This window comes from Puma concolor, chromosome C2 (genome assembly GCF_028749965.1).
Source record: "Puma concolor isolate L17-30 chromosome C2, mPumCon1.1.hap2, whole genome shotgun sequence".
NCBI classification, from domain to species: Eukaryota; Metazoa; Chordata; class Mammalia; order Carnivora; family Felidae; genus Puma; species Puma concolor.
The window spans coordinates 104,976,320-105,001,331 of NC_141675.1; the positions used below are offsets into that span (position 1 = coordinate 104,976,320).

Genomic DNA, 25,012 nt, shown 5'->3' on the forward strand with positions numbered 1-25,012 from the left:
GGACGTCTTGAGTGTGTCAGCCAACGTTTACAACCGTGCCTGACTGAACCTGGGGGCTTGGCGTCAACCACACCTAAAGATGTTTACCACCACGAAGGAAGGTGCTGGAGGAACCCTGTTCAGAGGAGAAACACACTAAAGAACAAGGCGAGAAAGCGCGAGGGGAGCCCACAACCCCACCGGAAATAAAAGCTTGTGGGGCAGGTGGACCGAAGCGGCGCCCAAGAGAGCGAGCGGGACCTCGCCGCAGACAGGCCCGCCCCCTCGCCCAACACTCAGAGAGGCGCCCCGGGCTCCCAGACTGTCGGGAAGCGTAGCGACGCCCCTACGCGAGTGCGCTCGCGTTGAGAGGTGGGGGGGCCGAGGCGGCAATTAGGGGGCGCAGGCACAGGTTCGGGCGAGGACGCGGCAGGAGGGGCTCTTGTGGGCGGAGACGCCCAGGTCGGGGGAGCGCAGCGCCAGGCGGCGCTCCTGAAGCGTGACGGTGGGCGTGAGAGCGGAAGAGGACCGTTGCAGGGAGGGCACGGGGCCCTGGGTGGTGTGAGAGGCACGAGAGAACCGCGGAGAGGGCGGGGGCGAGGAGGTCCCGGGTAAACGTAGGAACACACGCTCAGCCTCCTGTGGCGGCTGGCGAATACACCGTGGGGGTGGGGAGTGGAGGGTGGCGGGACGAGACCCGCAAGTCCGGCGCGTGCCATTGCGGGGGAGCGGGATCCAGACCTCGTCGGAGCAGACCGGAGCGCGGACTCGAGCCCGCAAAGCCGAAGGGCTTCGCGTCAACAGCCCCGGCGGCGGGGCGAGGGCGAGTGCGCGTGCGCGTATCGCGCGGCGGGAGAGCGGGAGGGTGGGAGGGGAGCGAGCGGGAGCGGGGGGGGGGGGGTGGCAGGAGCGCGCGTGCGCACGGCCAGGCAGCCTGGGCGGCGGGTCCTGCCAGTGACGGACGGCGGCCGGTCCTGCTTGTGACGGCGGTGGCGGCAGATCCTGCCTGTGACTGCTTCGGTGGCTGCTCCAGACACCTGCGGCGGCGCCGGCGGCGACCCCACGGCGGCCGCGATGTGGCCCCTGGTGGTGCTGCTGCTGCTGGGCTCGGCTTGCTGCGGTGAGTGGACCCTTTTTCCTGGGTCGGCGACTCGTGTCTCGGCGCCCCCGCGGCGCCCCCGCGGGTGTGTGGGCTGCGCCCCGGCTGGCTCGGCGTCGCCCTGGAAAGGGTGGTCCGAGCGCGGGACGCTCGGGCCCTGCACGCTCCCGGTGCGAGCGTAGGAGGGCCCTCGGGTAATCCTGCGCCCCCTTCCTTCCTTTCCCTCCTCTTCCTTTTCCCCCCTCGGTGGGAGAAGAGTTCTTCTCCTCCCCCCCCCCCCCCCCCGTACTCCACCTCCAGATGCACACCGAAGAAGGTTCTCAGCCGTGCACCTCGCGCAGAAATTAACTGTGGAGAGAAAGGGCGCGATCGGAGGCGAGGGGTGGCAACTGTTGGGAGCCCCCCTCTTTTGCACCCCGCTTCCTCCTCTGTGTTTAAACGCATTTGGGGATGAAGGAGGGAGAGTGGGAGGGCCCGGGCCTCTTGCGTTAGAAGTGCGCATTTTGGCGAAGTCTGCAAGATGGGATTTCTCCTGTTTGCCCTCCCACTTGAACATAGGAGTTAAGGAAACATAAAGGACACAATTAAATTGCATTTCCAACCCAGCATTTAATAGGAAGAATATTTTGAGTGCTTTTTTTTTTTTTTTTTTTTTAACTCTAGAAATAAGCTACCTGGAAACTCTCGCTACCCACCCCCACGCCCTATTGCCCGTTCCAAGTTTTTCTACTTTATTTGGGCGAACCGTCTTAATAGTAATACAGATTTCGCTTGAAATATGAAGACCGTAACCTCTCTAGAGTCCAAACATATTTGCAGCAGAGTGGGATTTGGTGTCTTTCAACGCCAAAGGCGTTTGGTCCCCCCAGGCTTTTGGAATCCATTATGCTTTTTTTTTTTTTTTTTAAACGTGTGCTTCCTCTGTAAAAAGTGAAGAATAGGAATTTTTGTGGTTCTCAGGTGCCTGTCATACTTCACATCTGTACAGTCTTCTGTGAACTTTTTGTAAGATTCAGAACTGAATTTGAGTAAAAGTAGGAAGCAATTGTTAAATTGAATTCTAGAATGCTGAATTAATTAGATTTTAAATCGATTATTAGCCTCCTTGTGTCATTTATAAAGGTTTGTGACTTCAAGCCACTTCCATTATGCCTTTAAATCCTTGGTTACCACTTTCCTCAATCTCTGAAACATCCTGGGTTGTTGGAGCTGTTAATGATATCTTTATTATCTAAAGAGTTATTAGATAAGGTAGTATTTTCTTGTTATCATTAGTGGCTTATTGCCATTACTATTACTATACCTAAAATAATACTGCTTTCAGAAACCTGTTGTAGGATGAGAAAGCCTTCATGTTGAACCAAATTACAAATTTGTAATAAAATATCAATAACTCAGACCATTGGCATCAAAGCTAGTCTGAAGAATAAGAAGTGTAAGTCATATAGTATTTTAAAAACAGAGGTCCTGTTTTCAAGCAGATCGGAAAGAACTGTTATAATGGTACTTTTGGAGATAGGATTTTTGTTAGGCCATATTTAATAATAGTTAAGATCACATGTAATTGGTACTCATTTACATACAATATAAATATGCTCAAGTCCCCACAGTCACAGAATTCACAATTTATAGTATTTTATTGTAGTTAGTTAATAACCCGGAAAAAAGATAGAGGCATTATACTTTTGAGTTTTGTTGACTATAAAACAAGAAGTGATCGTGTTTGTCATAAGATATAATAGATTTTGTGTGTGTTTAATATGTGGTTTTAAAAAGGACATGTATGAAGATATGTTAACAGTCTCAGAACACGAATAATTACCAACCAGGGTATTTAAGAGACTGAGTTTAGAATCCAAAATGAGTAAGAAAGTCACGTATTTATAGGTTTATTTGTACTGAAGTTTGATTTTGCTTTCAGTTTCATTTATAGATGACTGTTAATCGAAGGCATTTTTTTTGAAGACACTACAGTTTCAGTTGACCTTTGTGGTAAAAGAAGTTATCTAAAATGCTCCTTTCATCTGCTTTCAGGCAAACTGCCACCCCCCTGTTGGTTTACAAGATGCAGAATGAATTACTAGGCTCCTTTCCTCCCCCCTCCCCTATAAGCCCAATTATACTTTTTTTTTTTTTTTTTTAAAGCACATCAGCAGTTTCAGTAGTTTTCAGCAACTGGCAAATAAAACTTTACTCAAATAATGGCAGGGACATTGACTGTCTTTTCAGCGGTTGAATGATTTTTCTTTGTTCAAAGTGAGTTTTTAAAATCAACGGTACACTGATTAAAAAACATTTTTATTATCTACGTCTGGTAGTAACGTGTCTTGCTTAAATGAAAATGTTTTCTTTTCTCTTAAAGAATGTATTACTTTTAAACACAAGTTGCCATTTTAAGGAAGTAAATGCCTATTTAAAAGTACTTATTTATGGGGCCTCCCCAGCAGTCTAGAGGCAGTGTGTTAAAGCATTACACTAAATGCCTACCATTAGGACACTTGCTCATGCTGTCATCTGTATTTTGGCAGATGTTTTATCTTTGCCACTGAGCTGTTAATGGAGATTTGAAAGACCAGGTTCTAAAGAAGAAAAATAGGTGTTTTTCCCAAGTTTGATAAATATTCTAAGTCCACAGTAATCACTCATATTATTAAAACCAAGTTTGTATTCCTGAATGTTAGTTCATCTATAGCTATATAGGCATTGTTTTTAATACTTTAATGTTCTTTTTGTGATATAATTTTCCTATAACCATTTCAGCCATATTATAGGTTTTTGCTGTTACCTTTTTATATAAGATAAAAATCTCTATATTTTTATATCTTGTGTCTCACTCAGACTAATATAGTGCACTCTTGGGTTGTCATAAAGCTACTTTTACTTTGTGTCCTGGTGCAGATAGTAGTTCCATGACAAAAGAGCAAAAATAATAGTGTAGGATTGATTTTGTTAAACTCATGTAGTACTAAAGTACATAGAGCACCCAAGAAATTTGATCCTGATATACCTAGACTAAGGACTTTTCCTTGTAGTTACATAGAGTTGAAATGGGAATTATGAGTTCTAAACTCTGAATATTACATTTGCTATCTGTGGAACAGTTATATAAGACTCAGAATCTGGTCAACCCCAGAGTTTGAGATTAAGAGAATAAAAGCGCATATTTGAATACATGTCACACTTACAGTTAAAAGGTAAGGTAAGGCATTTGGCAACTGCAAGGTCTGTCAAAACTCCTTTTTCCATTTTGAGCAAATATGAGCCCATGCTATGCTCTAAGCACTTTGTAAGGCCCTCTTGTGTATAACAGATAAATTTCAGATCTTTTGCTTCTCAGTAACTTAAAATGTAGTATATAAAGGATAGGAAATTTTGTTTGCTTTTATTTCCTGGTGACATTTAATATATTTTAAGTGCTTGAGAAGCCCATAATTCTGGATGTTACTAACTTGAAACTTTCTCTCCCTTGCAATTCTAGGTTGACCACTTCTGTCCTTATAAGACCACTTTAAATCTAGTGGGGGATTACTGAACACCTTGTGGACACCCCTACTTTCCTCCAGGCCTTTTTTGGTCTCTGTTGGGGAGAGAGCTGTCTAGATCCTCCTTTTTGACCCTAATTCTAACCCGATTCAGTTTGAGACTCCAGGTCTTCATACGAAGGGCTTGATCTAATGGCAAAAACTGGTAGGATTCACTTTGAGCTGTTGTCTTTACTCATGAGCTTTGCTTCATTTACCTTAGTGACTATTAGGCTTCTTACCCCATTCCTGAACATCCATTTCAAGCAGATAATTAACTTCCTACTCTACTGCAAAAAATAGTGATGTGTGGTGTGGACTCGCTCAGCTTCCCTCCCACCATTACTAAACTTATCTGCAATATCTTAAGCGGCCTTCATCTCATTCTCCTCCCTCCCCCAGTTTCAGAAGTATACCCATTCACCTTTCCAAGGAAAGGTTCACCTGTCTACAGCTCTTTCACTTCCACCATCTTGGAGACTTGCCCAGACAGCTTAATTCTTTCATCTTAGATCTCTACCTTTCCATTGGCTTCTTCCACACATGCTCAAGTTTTACCCCTTTTGGTCTTAGATCTTTCATCTTAGATCTCTCCTTCTCCATTGGCTTCTTACACACATGCTTAAGTTTTACCCCCTATTACAAACAAAGAAGAAAAACCAAAAAACCTTGCCCTCGTCCCCTTCTCCAGACTTTTTCTGTTGCTTTCTCTGTCTGCTTTCTTACACTGCCAAATCTATTGAAAAAAATAACTGCTTCTTCCTTCTTCCCACCCATGCATTTCCCAGTGCATGATGTTTGCTCCCACTAGTCTGCTGATATTGGTGTAGATAAAGAAGCTAATAATGTAGTTTTTAATCTAGAGGCTGTCTTTACTCATACCATTTAAGAACTGTTTTGTTCATATAAAGACCCTTCTTTGGTGGTCTGCAGTGGTATTCTTTGCTGCTCTCACTTCTTTTTCTCACTTCCTTGATTTGTTCCTCTTTAATGATTTTTCCATAAATCTTGGTGTCCTCCAACATTTTTTTCTCTTCTTCCTGCTGTTTGCTTTAAAAGTACTCTCTGGGCAATCTTGATTATGCTCACAATTTTCACTTACCAGCTGTTATCTTGGTGATTCCCAGGTATTAATAGTTCTGACCTTTCTTCTTAAATCCAGATCCATATGACCTGGGAACTATTGGACATCCTCATTTCATTTTACTGCAGGTACTTTAATACCTAGCCTATTAAATATTGAAAGAATATTCCCCTGTAAATGTCCAAAACTCTTTTCTCAATAAAATCCACAATCTAATGAGTTACACATACTCTTAGTAAATAACTTTAATTCTTTCCTCTTTCCCCTTGTTTCCCACATCCGACATATGTTGATTATATTAGATTTTTACTGTAATGTTTGGCTTTCTCTCCAGGTGTCAATTACCTGGACTCTTGCAGTGGTGATCTCTTAGTGGGCCTTCCTTTCCTATCTCCCTTCCTGCCCTCAGTTTACCCTTCATACTACTGTACTGTTTGTTTTTTTTTTTTAATTTTTTTTTTCAACGTTTTATTTATTTTTGGGACAGAGAGAGACAGAGCATGAACGGGGGAGGGGCAGAGAGAGAGGGAGACACAGAATCGGAAACAGGCTCCAGGCTCTGAGCCATCAGCCCAGAGCCTGACGCGGGGCTCGAACTCACGGACCGCGAGATCGTGACCTGGCTGAAGTCAGACGCTTAACTGACTGCGCCACCCAGGCGCCCCTGTTCTGTTTTTTTAATGCAGGTAAACCTGAGTGTTTTGCTGTTGCTTATATTATCCAGTCCCAGCTCCTCAGAGTGACATGCAGGGAAGCCTTTACAGTATTTCTTTACCATCCCTTGTTCCTAGTGTTCACTTGAATAATCTTCTGCCTCCTGTTACCCACTTTCCTTATTCCTCTGTGTATGTTACATACTCTGCCTGGAAAGCCCTTCCTTTTCTATACCATTCCTACTCCTCCTTCAAGACCTAGCTTAAATACCATCCTCTAGGGGGCGCCTGGGTGGCGCAGTCGGTTAAGCGTCCGACTTCAGCCAGGTCACGATCTCGCCGTCTGTGAGTTCGAGCCCCGCATCAGGCTCTGGGCTGATGGCTCGGAGCCTGGAGCCTGTTTCCGATTCTGTGTCTCCCTCTCTCTCTGCCCCTCCCCCGTTCATGCTCTGTCTCTCTCTGTCCCAAAAATAAATAAAAACGTTGAAAAAAAAATTTAAATACCATCCTCTAGGAAGATCATTACATTCATGTAATTCTTAAGAAACTCTTCCATGCAGTTTGCAACTGACTTGTTCCAGATTGTCCGCTAAACTATGTTGCTTCTCAATTCCATAATGAGGTCTATTGAAGTGAGAAGCAGTGGAAGATTCACTGGACATATGAAAGAAGAGTGAATCCTTTTTGCTACAGTGTTTAGATTTTGATTTCTTGGAATTCATACTTTACATTTTTTTACATTCATAGGGAATGTATTGCTTTGTATTTGTTGGACCCTGGATCCATATATAGGATACCAAATGAAGACACTGTCATTGTTTCTCTAACTTCTGAGACTAATGGAGATTTCGGTTAAGGAAAACAGTAATTGCAGGATTCAGTAGTTGAGTGCAGTGACAAAACTTGAACAGGGGGCAGTATGAGCAATAAGGAGGGGATGAATACGACTGAGTAGTGGTCGGGAAGGAGGGGAGGACAGGACTGAACATCTCCATTGTGTTTTAGTAGGAAGAACCAAAAGTAGCAGACTATAGCTGCCATTTATTGAACATTTCCTATGTATGCAAAAGCACTGCACTAAGAACCTAATATTTATTATCTCATTAAGTCTTAAAATCTCTATGATGTATACACTGTCACTACACATTTTCTGGATGAGGAGACTGAGGTACAGAGTTTAAAAAACGTGCCAAAGGTTATACAAGTATAAAGTGCTAAGTCTTGAGCCAAGGTCTGACCTCAGAGTGTGTACTCTTACCTGTACACGTTTGCCAGCATGTGCAGAGGTATGGAGATGAGAGGGCATTTGCAGATTCATGGAATTGTAAGAGGTCATTATGATTGGAGCTTAGTTTGGAAATGAGAGAGTACAGGAGGTGGGGCTGGACAGGATCTTGAAGGATCTAGTTTGCATTCGATGATAATGCACTTAGAATTTAGCTTGAAGGGGGCGGGGGGTGTTGTTAAAGTGTATTAGGCAAAAGAGTGCACATTTGCATTTAGAACAGTTATTTTGGGAACTGTGGAAAATACATTGAGGCTAAGATGGGAAAACACTGAGGCTGGAGGTAAGGAGCTAGTCAAGAGGTTACGGCAGTATCTCAAAAGAAAGATGATAAATGTCTAATTCGTACAACAGACATTGGATTGAGGAACCATTAAATAATAGGTTGAGCCTATCAAGAATTTTTCATGGCTAAAGAGAGGGAGAAATCTAGCATGATTCTTACTAGGTCCAGGTCTTGTTGATGAATAGGTAATAGAAAATACTTTGGATGGTGAGTATTTGGGAGGGGGATAGGAAGAGGGTAAATAGGCTTTTGGACATGTTGTCCAAATTTTAAATTAAGTATAGTGCATTCAAGTGGAGGTGCACAGCAGAGTGTTGGCTTTCCAGGTCTGCAGTTGAGAAAGTTGGGGCTTGGTTAAACAAAAAGTGTGTAGATGTTAAAACTGTGGATTAAGGAGAATGCTGGACCTGGGGCATTGGGAGGAAGGTGGGCAGTGCTGGTTATGAAGTTCTGAGGAACACTGATACTTATTGTGAGTCAAGGAATAGATTTCAGTAAAGAAAGATGAAGTGTGGTGGACAAAGCAGTAGGAGGAAATTCAGAATCAGGAGCTATCACAGAGGCCAAGGGACAAGAGCAAGAAAGGAGCTGCCTACTGGCTGAGGAACTATAGAGTAGTCAAGATACAGAGAAAACCGTGCACATTCAGTTTTTCACTTGGGATTATTAGGGCTTGGCAAGAACTATTATAGTGAAGAAGAGGTAGAGGCCAGGTGGCAGAGATTTAAGAAGTGAATGGGAGGTGAAGAAATGCATTTAGATTATTTTAGGATGCAAGGGAAGAGATGAATGATTTTTTAAACATTGGCTAATATTTAAGCGTTTTTTAAAGTATTACAAAAAACCCTATGTGAATGGCATAAAGGATGTAGGAGGCTGATAATCAGTTAGGGGAAGTCCTTAGGGAGATGAGTGGGTGTGGAGCCAGAAATGAAAACTAACAGGTGAAGGGATGCAATTCTGAAGAGGAGGAAGGTGAGGGGGTTGTGGATAGTTGGGGTTGTAGGTAAATTTATAAGTGGGAAGTATTGGAAGCTTCTGGCTTCTCATGTGAAGGACTCAGATTAAGAAATAGGGCTCCTGAAGCACCTGGGTGGCTCAATCAGTTGAACATCAGACTTCAGCTCAGGTCATGATCTCGAGGATTGTTATGTTGAGCCCCACCCATGTCAGACTGTGCTGACAGCCAGAGCCTGGAGCCTGCTTCAGATTCTCTGTCTCCCTCTCTCTCTGCCCCTCCCCCCCTCAAAAATAAACAAACATTAAAATTTTTTAAATTAAAAAAAGTAATAGGGTTCCTTTGGAGAGTATATGATAAGCTCCTGCAAAAGAAGAGTGATTTAAGAGTTGTTGCAAAGGACAGAGGCTTTACGTAGCATATATAGAAAGATAAAAGATTGAAGACTTGAGATGGGTGGCATCTATGACAGTCTTCTGTTGTGTTTCCTTGGTAGCAATGCAAATTTTCTTAGACATCTGTAAGACTGGTTACACTCCTGCCCATCTATAGCACTTTCTTCATACCAAAGGATAGCACTTAGGACCTTGTGTTACAAAAAGTATGTATCATTCTTCCAAGTGAGAATCGAAAGCTTCTAAAAGATAATTCTTGCTTTTTTTTTTCTTTTCTTTTCTCCCCCCCCCCCCCCCCATCATTGTATCCTCTCATCCTATCAAAATCTTTCAGGTCAGGTAATTCTCAATAAATGTTTATTGAATTTGTACATTTCTGAGCTAAACTTGTGTGCTGTGACCACCATGTATTGAGCCCTGTCAGCAACACATAATAGCTGTTTTCAGGACTGTGGTATGAGATGGTTTCAGTTGGTGGTCTGTACTTACAGAGGTTGTGAAGTCCAGTATTTTTGGCATTTTATATAAAATAATTTTACCATTTCATTTGTTATCTGTAGGTCTTGTATCACTGATGGTTATACTTACCTATTCCTATCTGATTTAGACTGCTATAGGCATATCAGAATTTACTTATTCATGTTAATTGCCTATGTGCTTTTATTTGCTCTATTTTAAATCTTTTCTTCACTTTGATGTTTCATCAGAAAGCAATACACAAAAGAGAGAAAACCCAAATCAGATAATTTTACTAGGTGATAGGTTTTTTTGTTTTAATAAATGTTTGTAGGGATGGAGCTAGTAGTTAACAGCTAGTAGAGTGGTATATTTGGACTACTTTTATTTATTAATTAGTACAAGGGTTATTAAAGTTATGGCTTATCCAGGTCAATTTTGCTTTGGATTTTATTGACAGCATTTATTCTACTTAAATTGCTTCAGCTATAAAATTCTTTTGTTACAACAAATAATGGAGTGCAATTAGTGCTTTCTGTATTCTTTAGAAAATTCATTCTCTAAATGTAAGTTATGAAATTATGGAGTATTTGCCAGCCATTTCTTTCTTAGAGCCTTCTAAAAAAGTTTGTTAGGAGAACTGAGCTCTTCACTTTTATCTCTTTTATTAAACGGTAATTTTTAGAAATATTCTTTTTTATCTTGACTCAAATACAAAATGACCAAGTGTCAAAGATTTTATTTCACATGTTACTTAATAAGTAAGCCAGCAAGATGGTAAAGCCACCTTGATTTTAAAAGAAAATTGAGAGAACGGACACATTTATAGGCAATCAGGAATGCTGAAATGAATTTTCAAACAGATGCAAGACTGGTCAGTATCCTCAGGGCAATAAAATGTGCTTTTTTGAAATCCTCTCTTCTTCCAGCAGGGAGAAGTGAATTACAGAACAAAGTTTATTTGTGTCTCTATGTACATGAATCATTTGCATTACTCAGTTTTACCAAAATTGTAAAATAGCCCAGACAGACAAACACAGTGAAAGGCACAAGCCCTCTACAGAATCAGATATTCCCAAGGAATTTGTCACACAATTCCTAGCACTCTATTGAAAGGACACTGAGGAATCTTTTTGTCCATTTCAAAACCTTTCATTATATTTTATGATACGTTCCGTTCTAATTCCAACGTCATACTTACTTCTCTCCTTTTTGTACATTGTAGTTCCCCCTCACCTCCAGTGCTTCCTTCTCAGGGGGAATAATTCACAACCCCAAGGCTAGGGACAATTACTGGAAGTACAGGTTTTGCCTGGCACTTGTGAATGTTTGGATGGCAAGCAATGCCGAGAAGTGGGAAGGGGTGAGCGGTGGACATCCCAAAGTTGGTTCAAACTGCACATTCCCAGAAATATAACAGTTTGTACCTGCCAGGTCCAGATTGTCACATTAAAAGGCTATGTTGCCTCACTTGTACAGTACTGCCCCTCATATTTAGAGTGTGGTATTGTTAGAGAGCACTTGCCCAGAAGTTTTCTCCTTTGGTGCTCCCCACAATTGTGTGAAGTAGCCAGTGTTTGTTTTTGATCCTCTTACTCACAGAGAGTAAACCAGGGCATAGAAAAGTTAAGTTAATTGCTTGCTTTTTACTCAGGCTTTCTGAACATTGTTCACTTCATATTCCACTATGCATCCTGGCATTTAAGTGGGCAGTTACTAAATAATAATTATGTTCCTAGAACAATAACATTCTATACCCCTGATTTTTATTCCCATTTTATGAATGTAGAAAGAAGAAATCTTAAGGATGAGCTATTCAAGATGATGTTTTATTTATATTTGTTAGTGCTTTGTTTTTTTGAGGAAAGAGCCGGCTAACTACTTAGGTAAAAGAGTTGATAAATGGCTGAGCAATGTGGAAGACCGCTATAATTTCCCCATATTCTTGCACATTTTAGATTTCATTTATAAGGCAACAATAGTTTATCATACGGAGAAGAGCTGGATAAAATATGGTGGTCCCCCTTACCTGCGGGGGGATATGTTCCAAGATGCCCAGTGGAAGCCTGAAGCCACAGATAGTACCAATCCTATATATACTATTTTTTCTATACATATCTATATATTTAATTTATAAATTAGGCATAGTAAGATATTAACAGCAGTAACTAATAATAAAATAGAACAATTACAACAGTATACTATAGTAAAAGTTATATGAATGTGGTCTCTCAAAATACCTTCTCTTGATAAAATGCCTACATGATGAGATGAAGGATGTAGGCGCTGTGACATAGTGTTAGGCTACTATAGCATCTTAAAATATAGAAATTTATAATGAAATGAATGTATAATATGTAGAATTATAGAATGTGTCAGAAGGAGGATTCTCTGCTTCCAGACTGGTTCACTGCAGGTAACTGAAACCACAGAAAATATGACCATGGATATGAGAGGATTACTCCGGACCCTACTTATTAGCAGTATCTGCTCTTGGTTTTAACTTGTTTTTTAGCTTCTTTTGAATGGTTTATGGTTTCTGGGAGGAAAGAATACCTGTAATACATATTTGGGAATTGCTGTTCCATAGTTTTAATGAAATACAGGGGTGGGAAAATGCCTTTCAATTGTATATACTCGTTTCTAATACGTACAAAATGAGTATTGCTGTCTGTATTTTGCAGTGGGGAGAAAGCCATAGAAAGTGCTTTTTCTTCTTAGCATTCTAAGACTTTCCATCCTCATGGAGAGATGTGATGTGATTCATCTGGTTTACCTTTTTATATTATAGTAGACTCCATCATCTTTTTGGAAATGCAACATAAGGATAGAGATAAACTTCCTATCAGTTTAGCAAGTTCTATTTGGAGGAAGTATATGAAGTTGAGATTGGATATAATGTTTGGTTTGATTTTCTGTTCAAAATTTCCACATGGTGAGGACAGTATTTTTCTACATATATCAGTAGGCAGTAACGATTACTTCAAAGCTTCCAAAGCCAGATACTACACCTGCATGTTCCAGCAGGGTTGCTGAATTTATTCCCAAGATGCATGGTAATGTGTACTTTGTATTACTGAGGTTGAATAAGGAAAAGTTACAGTGTTCTCTGCCAGCTGTGCACATTAATATTGAAATAATTTGGGTTTTTTTTTTTTCACCTTGCCTGTCTTCTGTATAGTTGCACTGTTTTCTTAAATGAACAAGAGAAGCATTGCTCTTTATCTTAAGGATTTGTAACATCTTAAAGTATAGAATTCTATAATGAAATGAAACAATTTTTTCTTTTTCTTTTTCAGGTTCAGCTCAGCTAATATTTAACATAACCAGATCTGTAGAATACACTGCTTGCAATGAAACTGTTATCATCCCATGCTATGTTAATAATGTGGAGGCCACAAACATAAATGAAATGTATGTAAAGTGGAAATTTAGAGGAAAAGACATTTTCACCTTTGATGGCGCTGTAGAAAAGACCACTCGCGACAATAAATTTAAGAGTACAAAAATCATACCACAAAAATTACTAAATGGCATTGCCTCTTTGGAGATGAACAAGGAAGAGGCTGTTGTAGGAAACTACACTTGTGAAGTAACAGAATTAAGCAGAGAAGGCGAAACCATCATAGAACTAAAATACCGTATTGGTAAGATTTCTATAAAAGCTTCTCATTTATTTGTCCTGTAGCATCCTGATCCTATTAGAAAGGGGGCAGAATGGGGCTAGGCAAAGCACAGGCTATTAATAATGTTGATGTAATGTTTATCAGCTTTAAGATCATGAGTTTTATCTTACTTGCTTTTCTACTTTTCAGAGTAAAACTCCTTTGCTGTTGGTTAATTTGTATATTGTGTGGTTCTCACACTTTTGGTCCCAGGACTATTCCTTTGGGGTGAACAGTCCTAAGGTCATCTATGCTGCATTTCTGTTTGCTGCCATCAAAAGTACTCTCTTTCATGTGATTAATTTTCCAGCCTCTTTCCAATTATTTGGCCTTTTCTTTAACCTTACACTTTGACCAAGGGTTGACGAGTGCCAGCCGTGTCCCCTCTGCAGAGACTAGATTAGGAGACTCAGGAGATTAAAAAATCAGGTTATCATGGATGAGTCCGTAAGTCTTCCTATGCTTAGCTTTGCTTTGGTGTTTTCTTCATTGGCCAAGATTTGGAAGAACTAGAGATCCAATTCAGTGTATTTGAATTCAGCCTTGATTATAGCACCATGGTTCTGCCCTTTCTTCACAAACTTGGCTTGGTGAGTTGTATAAAGCAGTAGTTAGTTGAAGTAAACAACCTGCTTTCTTTTCTTTATTGTGCCATCTGATTTCTTCAACCACATTCAAGTGCATCATGACCTTCTGTTTGAAGTATCTGTTTAGAATCACTAGACATATTACTGATTTTAGGATTAGACCATACTTTGAGAACCTCTGCTTTGATGGGACCAGAACAGTTCAGTTGGATCACCTGTCTTCCCCTAGTGTTGAGACATTATAAAATGTCTGTCACCAGACTGAGAATGACCTGTTTAATTTGGTGGAATCTTTTGACAGTGTTTAGGATTAGGAATCAGGAAATCTAAATTCGATCACCTATTTTGCAACTTAACTATTTGCCCATATGATCTTGAGAACTGTCTTCTCTGAGTCCAAGTTACCTCCCTTATCTCTGGGATGGGGATGAAAGTAGATCCCTGCTTTTATGTATTCTGCAGTGTAATGAGCATCAAATGAGATCTCATATGTAAGTTCTTTGTAAATCAAAGTGCTTTGCAAATGTTGGTTGTGTTCCTGGAATGTTTATTTTATGAAGTAAGATTTATCAAGTTGTTAAAGCTGGCCTGGGATATTGTAAGAGGGATTTTTGTGTAGTGAGGAATGGGTAGGAGATAGTTTAGAGCGGGCTGGCAGAGTTTGGAAGGCGATGCTGCTAGGAAATCTCTTATGTTGTAACTTGTATTAATTTGACATTAACTGGGACTAAGAAGCTTTTAAAAAAAAAATGTATACCTTTCAGCAGGGTCTGACCATTCAAACACTGGGATTACCTAGAATTAGGTAACCTGACACCTACTTGAAATTTTTCTGAAGGAATGTATACTTCTGTGGGAATGAAAAAACAAGATGGAGCGGGCGGGGAGCAGCAGTTTTGGAGTATAGTGTCAGTCCCTGAGAGACAGACTGTTAAACTCAAGATACGAGATTTGAAAGGCCAGAAGATGGAGTGAAGATGGATGGGAAAGAAATACCAGTATCTGAGATGAAGACCAAGTTTATATTTTCATGTGCAATTATTTTATTTTTCTTTGTTTTCAAAGTACCCTATAAAAAAATGAGTTGTACTTACCTTTTGGGCCATTAGAATGAGAAGGTATTATTTTCTTGCAGAGAATGTTGAATACTATACAAGAAGTTTCAGACATTTGGCTTTGCACCCATTTTTATTTTTTGAAATAAAGATTCATAGGAAATTGTAAAGATTGAACAGAAAGATGCTGTCTACTGTGCCCAGTTTCCCCCAGTGATTACGTCTTCTGTAACTGTAGTAAAGTATCAAAACCAGCAGGTTCACAATGGTACAGTGTGTGCATATTTCTTTGTCATTTTATCACATGTGTATTTTTAAGTAACTACCACCACAGTCAAGATTCAGAACCATTGTTCCATTAACACAAAGATCTTCCTCATGCAATCCCTTTATAGTCACCCCCAACTGTTCCCAACCTGGCACACATTAATGTATTCTCTATGGCTATGATTTTGTCATTTCAACAGTGTCGTATAAGTAGAATCATACAGTATTTTGAGATTGGCTTTTTCTACTCAGCACAATGCTGTTGAGAACTATCCAATTTGCTGTGCGTATCAATAGTTTGTTTCCCCCACACTTCCTCTCTCTGAGCTAAGTAGTATTCCACGGTATGGGTGTATCACAGCTTGTTTAACCATTCACCTGTTGTAGGACATTTTGGTGGTTTCCAGCTTTTGGCTATTACAAATGAATCTGCTGTGAAAAATCATGTACAGGTTTCTGTGTGGACATAGTCTTCATTTCTCTGGATAAATGCCCAGAAGTATGATTACTGGTTGTATGTAAGTATATGCTTAGTTTTTAAAGAAACTGCCAAACTGTTTCTCAGAGTGGTTATTTCATCTTACGTTCTCATCAGCAACATACAAGCCATCTAGTTTCCCCACATCCTCGCCAGCATCTGGTGTTGTCTCTGTTTTACACCCATTTTTGACTGGAAGAAGAAATAAACCTCCTCTGCTCAAAAATGTTAATTTGGGGCAAGACTCTTACTGTGCAGTACAGAGTTACTATAGTAGTGCTGCTTGCCCATCATGTGGACTTTGGAGATTTAGCAGGAGAAACCATTATCACTATGTTGTGCTGTTTTTTGCCAATGTAGGCATAAATGAGGAACAGAAATTACTTAATAGAGAAATCTACTTAATGGAATGTGGAGTAATGGTGACCATTTGTGTTCCTTTTCTGAGCACTATGACTGAATGTGTAGAATATTATATATGAATTAGAGTTTTATATACCTCTGGTGTCTCTGTGTAGTATTATACTTTTGGAAGGAGCACAGGACTTGAATTTAGAAAGATTTTTCTATACTTCACCATTTCTAGTTTAAGAAAACTAGATTGAGAAGCTCAACCAATCTGGCCCTCAATTTTTTACCTGTAAAATGGGGATACTGTCTCCATGACAGAATTGTTTGGGATGTATATAAGTTAATATTTCTCTTTCTTAAAAAGATTTATTGAGTACCTACTATTCCCAGGCACTGTGCTAGGCACTAGGGATTCAATAATGAGTAAGATGTGATCCCTACTTTCAAGGAAATGATAGCAGTATAAATAAGAACAGTAAAATAAGCTAACATTTATTTGAGCGCATACCAGATACTTTATGTATGTTGTGTCCTGTGATCTTCTCAAGAATTCTAGGAGATAGACATAGGTCTTACCATTTGTTAGGTGAGGCAACAGGCAAGATTGTGGCAGAATTCAGTTCCTTGTGATTGTAGGACTTCTTTCTTTGTACTTCTGTTTCTTTGCTAGATGTCTGCTAGGGGCTTTTCTCAGCTCCTAGAGGTCACCTCATTCCTTGCCACACAGCCTCTTCCATATAATAAAGCCAGCAAAGGAGAACCTTCCTCTTGTACAAAGAATCTCTCTCACATTTTGATTTTCTTTTCCAGGAAGAGCTCAGACCTTTTTCAGAGCTCACTTGATAAGACCAGCCCCCTCTTCTCCCAAAGGCAATTTCCCTTTTGTAAAGCCAACTGGTTGGGCACCTTAATCACATCATCAGTATCCCTTTTGATACATAACATAACAGAATCATGGAAATGAAATCCATCATATTCACTTCCCCATCCCTTCTTCAAGGGGAGAGAATTATAAAAGGCTGATTGTAGGGAGCAGGGATTTGGGGAGCCACCATAGAATTATGGGTTTAATTAAGTAACTGGGGACTAGCCTAGCCTAGTCAACACATCAAAAAAGTCATCACAGGCCTGAAACATCACATAAAAATGTGGCTTGAATTTTAGTGTTATAAATTTTATTTTAACCTTCTTTTGTGGAAACTGGTGTTTGTGAAGGTTTACCATGTATATATTTGAAGGAAAGGCACATTTAATTTATTTAAGTGATCTCTTCACTTTTTCCAGTTACCCCTTTTGTATACAGTGATAAGAGGAGTGAAGTACTGGGTTTTTAGAATATTTAGGCTGGGAAGAAAAATTTAAACACTCATTCATAGACCATATCCTCTTAATATCATTTCTTTGTTTTTCCACTAATAAGTTCATCTTCTTGAGACCACACTACCTGAACAAGAATTGGGGAAGAGTAATGGGCAGAGTTGTCAGCCACAGCTTGAATGGAATAGCATTGCCTTTGGACTATCTTTCTTATTCCTAAGGTGGAAAAATATCCAATAGGGACTATTTTAAGCTTAGTTTATTTTCTTAGTACCATAAACATTGAAAATTGAGAAGGACCTTAGAGAAGTATCTTATTCTTTTCGCCCCTTGAGAAACAATAGTTAAAGTCATCTGATAATAGTACCAAGACAGATCAATCAATAGCTTAATGGGTATATAAGTGGTTTTATATAAAACATTGGCTTTTTCCCCCCAGCATCTCATTTGGTTCTTGAATGTCCACTTTGGTGACCCTCGGACTCTCCACCTTAACAAATTAGAGAGAGGTAACACATTCGTGCCAGTGAGAAGAGGTAAATTATGCCAGAGGTCTGAAGCAGTGATTTTAAACTGAGAGAATGATGGACCACCATGTACATGTGTGCGTATGTGCACACATGCACACATACACACACTCTTGCTGTGGAGAACATATTACAGTCTTGGGGTGAGAGCTGAGAGGAAAGAGTGTGTGAAGTTTGAATAAACCTTCTAGTAAGTTTCAGTTAAGCATCTCTTAGGCAATAATATTTTTTATTCTATAATCCTACTTTCTGTATGTCACTGAAACGTTTCTCATACTTCTCATTAATTCGGCATAGAGGCTTGGAGTTCTCCAGTAGTCATTTAGTCTCTTTCACCATCTCACTCATGAAGTACTTCTATCACATGCCAGGTAATTGGTCATTCAGACATTTTACCTCAACATGTGACATGATGAAACTCTCTTCCTTCCCAAAGGTCTTGGTTTATTAGTAGGCAGTTCTAGTTGTAACTTAAGTCAAGCTAGAACTTGACATTCTGTAATTTCTCTCATGAAGAAGGCTGTGGTGTTTCTCTCCCAAGCTTGTTTTTCTCTAAGGTAGAAATCCCCAGTTCTTCTAGCCATTGCTTATGTTTCAGGATCCCCATTCTAATCACCTTGCTTTGGAACAAGCAAATTGTTATGTGTTTAAATGTGAGGAGTGAAAATGAACTCAAGATTGTATTTGTGGATCACATGTTGCTTTCCTGCTACTACACAATTGCTGCAGCAACTTTATGATCAGTCCTGCTTCTTAATCCATTGTCTACATAGCTAGCAAAGATTTTAAATGAATCAGGTCATTTTTCTCCCCTGGATGAAGCTTTCGAATCACTTATCATTGTTCTCGTGATAAAATCCAAACTCTTATTACAAGCTATTAAGACCCAATATGACCTTACCCCAGGAGACTCTTCCCATCCCCTCTTGTATCATTAAATTCTAGCCACAGTGGCCACCATTTTGTTGCTTGAATTTGCTGTTCCTTTGGTGTCTCTTCTTCCCTGTCTATGTGGCGCAGATCCAGTTCCTCACCCAGAGACCTCTCCTTACTACCCACAAAAGTCTGATCTTCATTTCCTTCCCCTGCTCACGCTCATGGTCCTACTTGCCAAATTCACAGTGGGTCTTAAGTTTCAATAAATGTTTGTGAAATAAGTGAAAAATGAGTGGTCAGACCATGGTTAAACACCTCTCTCATTAATAGGTTTCTGTCAATATGTTCTGAGATTATTTTGTTGCGTAGGCAGGGAGGTCAGTGAAAGAACATTTCATTGTTAGCTCATCTTGAACATACACTGTTCATGTTGATCAGATACTGGTTGTATTTTGAATGTAGAGGGCACAGGATTTGCTGTTGGACCAGGTATGGGGTGTCAGAGAAACCAAGGAGTCAAGGATGACAATAAGATTTTTGGCCTGATGAAATGGGGAAACCCTAGGGGGGAGGTTTGGTGGGGAAGTAGGGGGAGGACTCTCAGAAATCTGTTTGGGACATGAAAACTTAAGATACTTAGGATTCTTAGTTCACTGTGCCTCAGTTCCCTCAGCATTAAGGAGGGGCTAACGGTTCCTCATATAATAATTGTGAGAATTAAAGAGTTAATGTAGACAACTCAAAATAATAGAGAACATAGATTAAGAATAGTCATTAGATCATAGAGCTTTTAAATCCTTTGGGCATTAGATACAAAAACCTAGGCATAATTTACAAAGATTTTTCCTGGTAGGAATTTTGGCCAAATTGAAATAGGTTTTCTTTGGTGTAGGAAGATACACAGTAATATAGTTGGAAATTACGGTATTGATTTAGAGTATCTGAAAAATCCATCTCTTGGTAGAAACCCCAAATTTAAGATACGGTCTTCCATTCACTCACCAAACTATCTCATGATTAAACCTTTAGCAGTAAACCGTTGAATCTCTAGTATATACAGGGCAAAATGCTCGATTCTGAAAGGTCATATCTCTAAGACAGAATTTGTAACGTTATTTTGTGTGGATCATTGCGAACGTTTATCAGGTTTTAACGTAAGAGTAGCACAAGAAATGCATGGCTATCGTGGTGGTACGAAAGCACACAAGATTCTTCACACTCCAATATGGAAAGACCGAGCCAGGGAGGATTTGAATGAATAGGGTTGGTTTCAGAGGAACACCAGTGCTTGCTTTGGGCAGTATTGAGGAATGTTCTTCAGCAAGTCCCCATTGTAGAGGCAAACTTTGAAATGTTTTTAGTGCATTTGCTTAGCTTTATTGTTAGAGAAGAAATACCATGATAAAATCAGTGTATTAGTGTTAAGATATGATTCAATTTAATTTTTAAAAAGTTCTCAAGTTATTTGATATCTTAATGTCACGATTTTTTTCATATAGACTGTGTGACTATTATTTTCACTGTCTAGGTAACATGTGACCCACTTAACAGAAGCTTCCTGAATACCTAATGTTACAATCATTGTAGTGAAGGTTGACTGAGTACTTGGTACATGTCAAGCTTTGTTTTAAGCCCATTTCACGTTATTAGCTTTGTTAATAGTCATAACAGTCCTTCAGGGTATAGGTATTCTGTTGTACTGGGGTTAACAATTGAGGTCACTGAAGAACAGAGAGGTGTTAAGACTTTGTCCAGGGTCACAAAGCTTGTAACATAGAGTTAGCTTTCAAGCCAGCCAGAGCCCTGTTCTCAGCTGTGCCATACTGTCTTCCTCCACAAATGATAGGTTAGGGAAAACGTGGAAAACACACTTAAATTAGCTTCTTTTTTCATAAATAAAATTTGTTGTATAAGTAAATTATTTGTGTAATTTGTAATTATTTTAAGGCCACAGCTTTAATAAATTATTTTTATTTTCTATCTTTACAGTAAAATATATTGTTGACTATTCAATGGCAGGACTTAACATGATTATAGTAAATATTAATTGCGACTTTGTTTTCTTCCCAGTTTCATGGTTTTCTCCAAATGAAAATATCCTCATTGTCATTTTCCCAATTTTGGCTGTACTACTTTCTTGGGGACAGTTTGGTATTGTGAGTAAGTATTTCTATTTTTTGTTTATGTTTTAATGATGAAAAGATTATTTCTGGGAGGTAATATCAGTGAAATATTTTACCTGACTTGTATTAAAAAGTGTGATAATGTGATAAATAAGAATATACAGTCTTAATATTCTTCTTGATTCATAAGTGGCTTTTTTTTTTGAATTTCTTAAGAATGACTGGTGGGAATCCTAGCAATAACAATACCTTAAACTTATGTAGAGCATTTACACATATTATTTTGGCAAAGAGATGGTCACAGCCCACCTTAGTGTTAGGGTAGAATATTATACTTTTTATTTTCCCAGTTTGCACTTGTCCGTGTCCATGTGTTCATCAAAAGCCCCATTTGAACTGTGTGTTGTCATTCTTACTATGATTCTGTAAGGAAGTGGCCACAGGAAAATTGTGGTTTTGGATCGTGTTTTATTGTAATAATCACGTGACCAAACTTGTCAGGGAAAATCTTGATGCTATATCAGAATCAGCATTAACAATGTAGAATGGTCACTACTAGGTGAAAAGGTAGTATGTATTCTGGTTGATGCTTATACTCAACCATATTTCCCTACTGGTTTGGTAAAAGAAATTTACTAAATTAGTGAAGTTCTGAGGTGACAGTGTAAACTTCTAAACTTTTAACATGTGAGATGTATTCCTCATCTCCCTTTCACACAGTGAGAGGTCAGTCATTGAAGGCCAGCAAGCATTTATACAAGGCAAGGTGTGAATGATGCTGATTTCATTTATTTCATTCTATAACTTTTAAAAAAGTAAAAAAAATAATAAAATGTGGTAGTGGATTGGCTTATTGTATATTTCATGAATTTCACTTTTACTCAGAAATCTAAAGTGATCTGAAAATGGAAGAGAGATGACTGATTATATATTCTAAGGGCTCTTCTCAATGTATCACACTCTGGAAATGCTTTGTGATTTCAAAGCTGTTCTCAACTTTTGTCTAAAAGGCAAAGAAAGGGAAGAAAAGGGCTAACAGTGACAACTGTCAAGACATTTCAAAACTTTTATTTTCAAAAAAGATTCTAGACTTCTTATGGAAATTTTCTTAGGATTTCGGTAAGTCTTTTATATCACGAAAAAGACTGATACAGCATCAAGACCTATTCAGTCTGTATTGATGTTAGGGAAAGCCTTTACCCTTATTGGCAGCCCAGGCCTTAAGCCTATGTCATATGTTTGAAGTAGAGAATAGCCTTTTTTTTTTTTTTTAAGATAATGAAATTATTTCACAACAGTGTGATTTGTTGCATTTGGTTTGATTGAAGTTTGCTGATCATAGCATTCTCATTAATGACATTACTTTTCATTGACTGAACCAGGAGTTAGCCTGTTTACTATCAGCCCTATTTTTACAAAATAAGCTTTACAATTTTTTTCTGACTTAAAAAATAATAAATACCACTTTAAGAACCCTTATACAAAATTGGAAATTATAGAGAAAAAATAAAAATCTGAAGTCTCAGAACCTAGAAATAAACTATTGGTATATTATAGTGAATTTTCTTCTTCCCTTTCTGTTTTTTTCTATGTATTTTTGTTAACCTTTCTTTAAGAAGGAAAACCATATATGGACTGATGTAACTTACATACTTACATCCTAATTTCCCCCCTTGTTTTCAGAAAAATTTTTATAGCTGCCTATGCTCTACTTTTATGGATGCAGTATAATTTACTTAGCTCTCATCTTGATGGATATTAAGGATGTTTCCAAGTTTTTTGATACTATGAAAGTAATTCTGCTAAAGATAGGTAAGACTGGAAATGGCAGAGGTATTTTAAGGCTCTTGATACATACTGCCAAAGTGTTTTCTAGAAAGTTTGTTATCAATTACTTACAGATGAGAATATCTGTTTCTTTAATAAGTTTATTTATTTTGAGAGAATGAGCAGGGGAGGGGCAGAGAGAGAGAGGGAAAGAGAGAGAATCCTAAGCACTATTACTGCGGAGCCTGACGCAGGGCTTGAACTCACATACTGTGAGATCATGACCTGAGCCAAAACCAAGAGTCAGACGCTTAACCGACTAAGCCACCCAGGTGCCCCAAGAATATGTTTTTTACCTCCGAATCCTGACATAATTATAATTCTAAAATCTTTGCTAGTAATTTGATGACCAAAAAAGCATCTTGTTTTAATTTTCATTTTTGTGTTAGGTTGAATGCTCTTTTTTTATATTTATTCCACTGATCATATTTTAAAGAACATGCTAATTAAGCTAAGAAAATATTTTGATGGCAATTTTTTATTTAGGCTCTTCTTAGAACAAGTATATGTGGGGTGTGTGTGTATGTGTGGAGGAGGACCTATATATTTGATTCGCTCAGTCTGGACTCACATTTAAAGGTGTTTATGATAAGAACACCTATTTATTTGTGGAACTCTTGCTCTGTATGATAGATGCTGCGGAGCACATCTGCAGTCACATTTTCATCTCACAAGAACTCTGTGGGGGTAGGTACCATTGTTATTCCCATTTTGTAGAAAAATACGGAAGTGCAGGTAGGTTAGGCAGTTGGCCACAATCCCCCAGCTGTTCTCTGGTAGTACTGGGATTTGAACCAGTGCTATTTACCACTGCAGTATACTGCCTCCATGTCTTGAACTTACTTTGAGAACTTTTTTTTTCCATGAAGAGTGAACCTATATGTGGGTACACATACTGAATAGATGAAACTATTACTGACAGAGCAGAATGTAGACCTACTTTGTTTTAATTTATTCAACAAATGTCTATTGACAGGGTGCCTACTGATTGCTAGGCATGGGCTATAGGCTCGAGATGTGGAAGTGAAATGCATATTGCCCCTGGCTTTGTAGCACCCACATTTCAGTTGAGGAGACATGTAAGTGTGCATGTTCTGTGCCTTCTGTCACATTTTTGGGATAGTTATGGATCTAAGTCTACCTTTTACTTTGGTATGCTTTCTAAGAGACCTCCTATTTGTGGCCTAGAGATTCCACCAAACAGGAGAGCCCCTCTGTTTTTCACTTGCCACTTGGTTATATGTTTTTTACAGTGTGGTATCATGTAGCCCCTGAAGTATTAATAGTAACTCAGACCCATGACTTTCACTTTCTAGATTGCTAGTTCTCCTTAACTGTTTCAGATTACCATTTATAGTCTGTATTTGACCACTGGAGGTTTTTCTCAGTGGTTTTCTGGTTCTGCATGTCAGTCTTTTGGTAGCCCAAGATTAAACTTGGACTTCCCATAGGCTAAACATGTAGTAAAGAACAGGTTGTACCTTCATTTTTAGGAGAAAGAGTTACTTTCTACCAGAAATGTATCTTGAACTGTATCTCAAGATGCGATTGATCCTACTGAGGAAGAAGCCTGAGAAGACTTTTAAACTGCTGAAGCCAAGCCAGGACTTGGTGAGCCCTAGACCATGTTTTGAAGACAAAGGTTTCTCACAGGGAAATGTTCCTGAATACCTTTGCCTTGATCTTTAACTCATAAACTTTTAAGCAGAATCTTAATGCTTAGCAAGCTCAGAGGTTACTAGAATCAAACACTGAGTCTCAACCAAAGTCACAAATCCCTAGTAGTATTATATTTGAGGCACTTTGTGTTTTTTTCTAAAACTATACCAACTCACAGTTTCCTGCTTGACAGTTTCCCTTAATGACAATTAAGGTACTGGCTTGATTTCCAGGTTTCTTCTTTCTTAGTCTTTGACAACATACCAGGTAATTTCTATCATTTAGGTGTTTCATAAGTGGTTTCAAGTGTTACCCACCAAAATCTCTGGTTCCTATAGGGTTAAGATTCAATTCCATATCAGGAACTTACTAACATTCTGAAATTCTTTGAGTTGGGCATATACATTCTTACTTTTCCTTCCTTTGAACTTTTTACAAGGAGTCTTTCCACAAAACTGTGAGACAATAAACGTGACCAGGTAAGCTGAAACTTTGCAAAGCAATCTAAAATAAATGCAAAAAACTACTATTGCTCCACGACCTTTAACATTTTTGTCAAAACAT

The 25,012-nt window shown here is 39.1% G+C and overlaps 1 protein-coding gene across 10 annotated transcripts in view; it reads left to right on the forward strand.

Moving 5' to 3' along the window:
- The window catches only part of CD47 (CD47 molecule), a 51,263-nt gene that overhangs the window by 3,607 nt on the left and 22,644 nt on the right, over nt 1-25,012 (forward strand). For 8 of the 10 annotated variants that reach the window (XR_015240329.1, XR_015240328.1, XR_015240327.1 and 5 more), the window contains exons 3-4: nt 13,016-13,363; nt 20,910-20,999. Coding sequence is in view for 6 of the 10 variants with exons in the window: in XM_086675517.1 (XP_086531643.1) it covers nt 13,016-13,363; nt 20,910-20,999 (438 nt within the window). In the remaining 4 variants the exon portion in view is untranslated. Of the gene's footprint in view, nt 1-915; nt 1,100-13,015; nt 13,364-20,909; nt 21,000-25,012 lie in introns of those variants that run through there. The other 2 variants (XM_086675521.1, XM_086675523.1) reach the window with 2 other exon arrangements.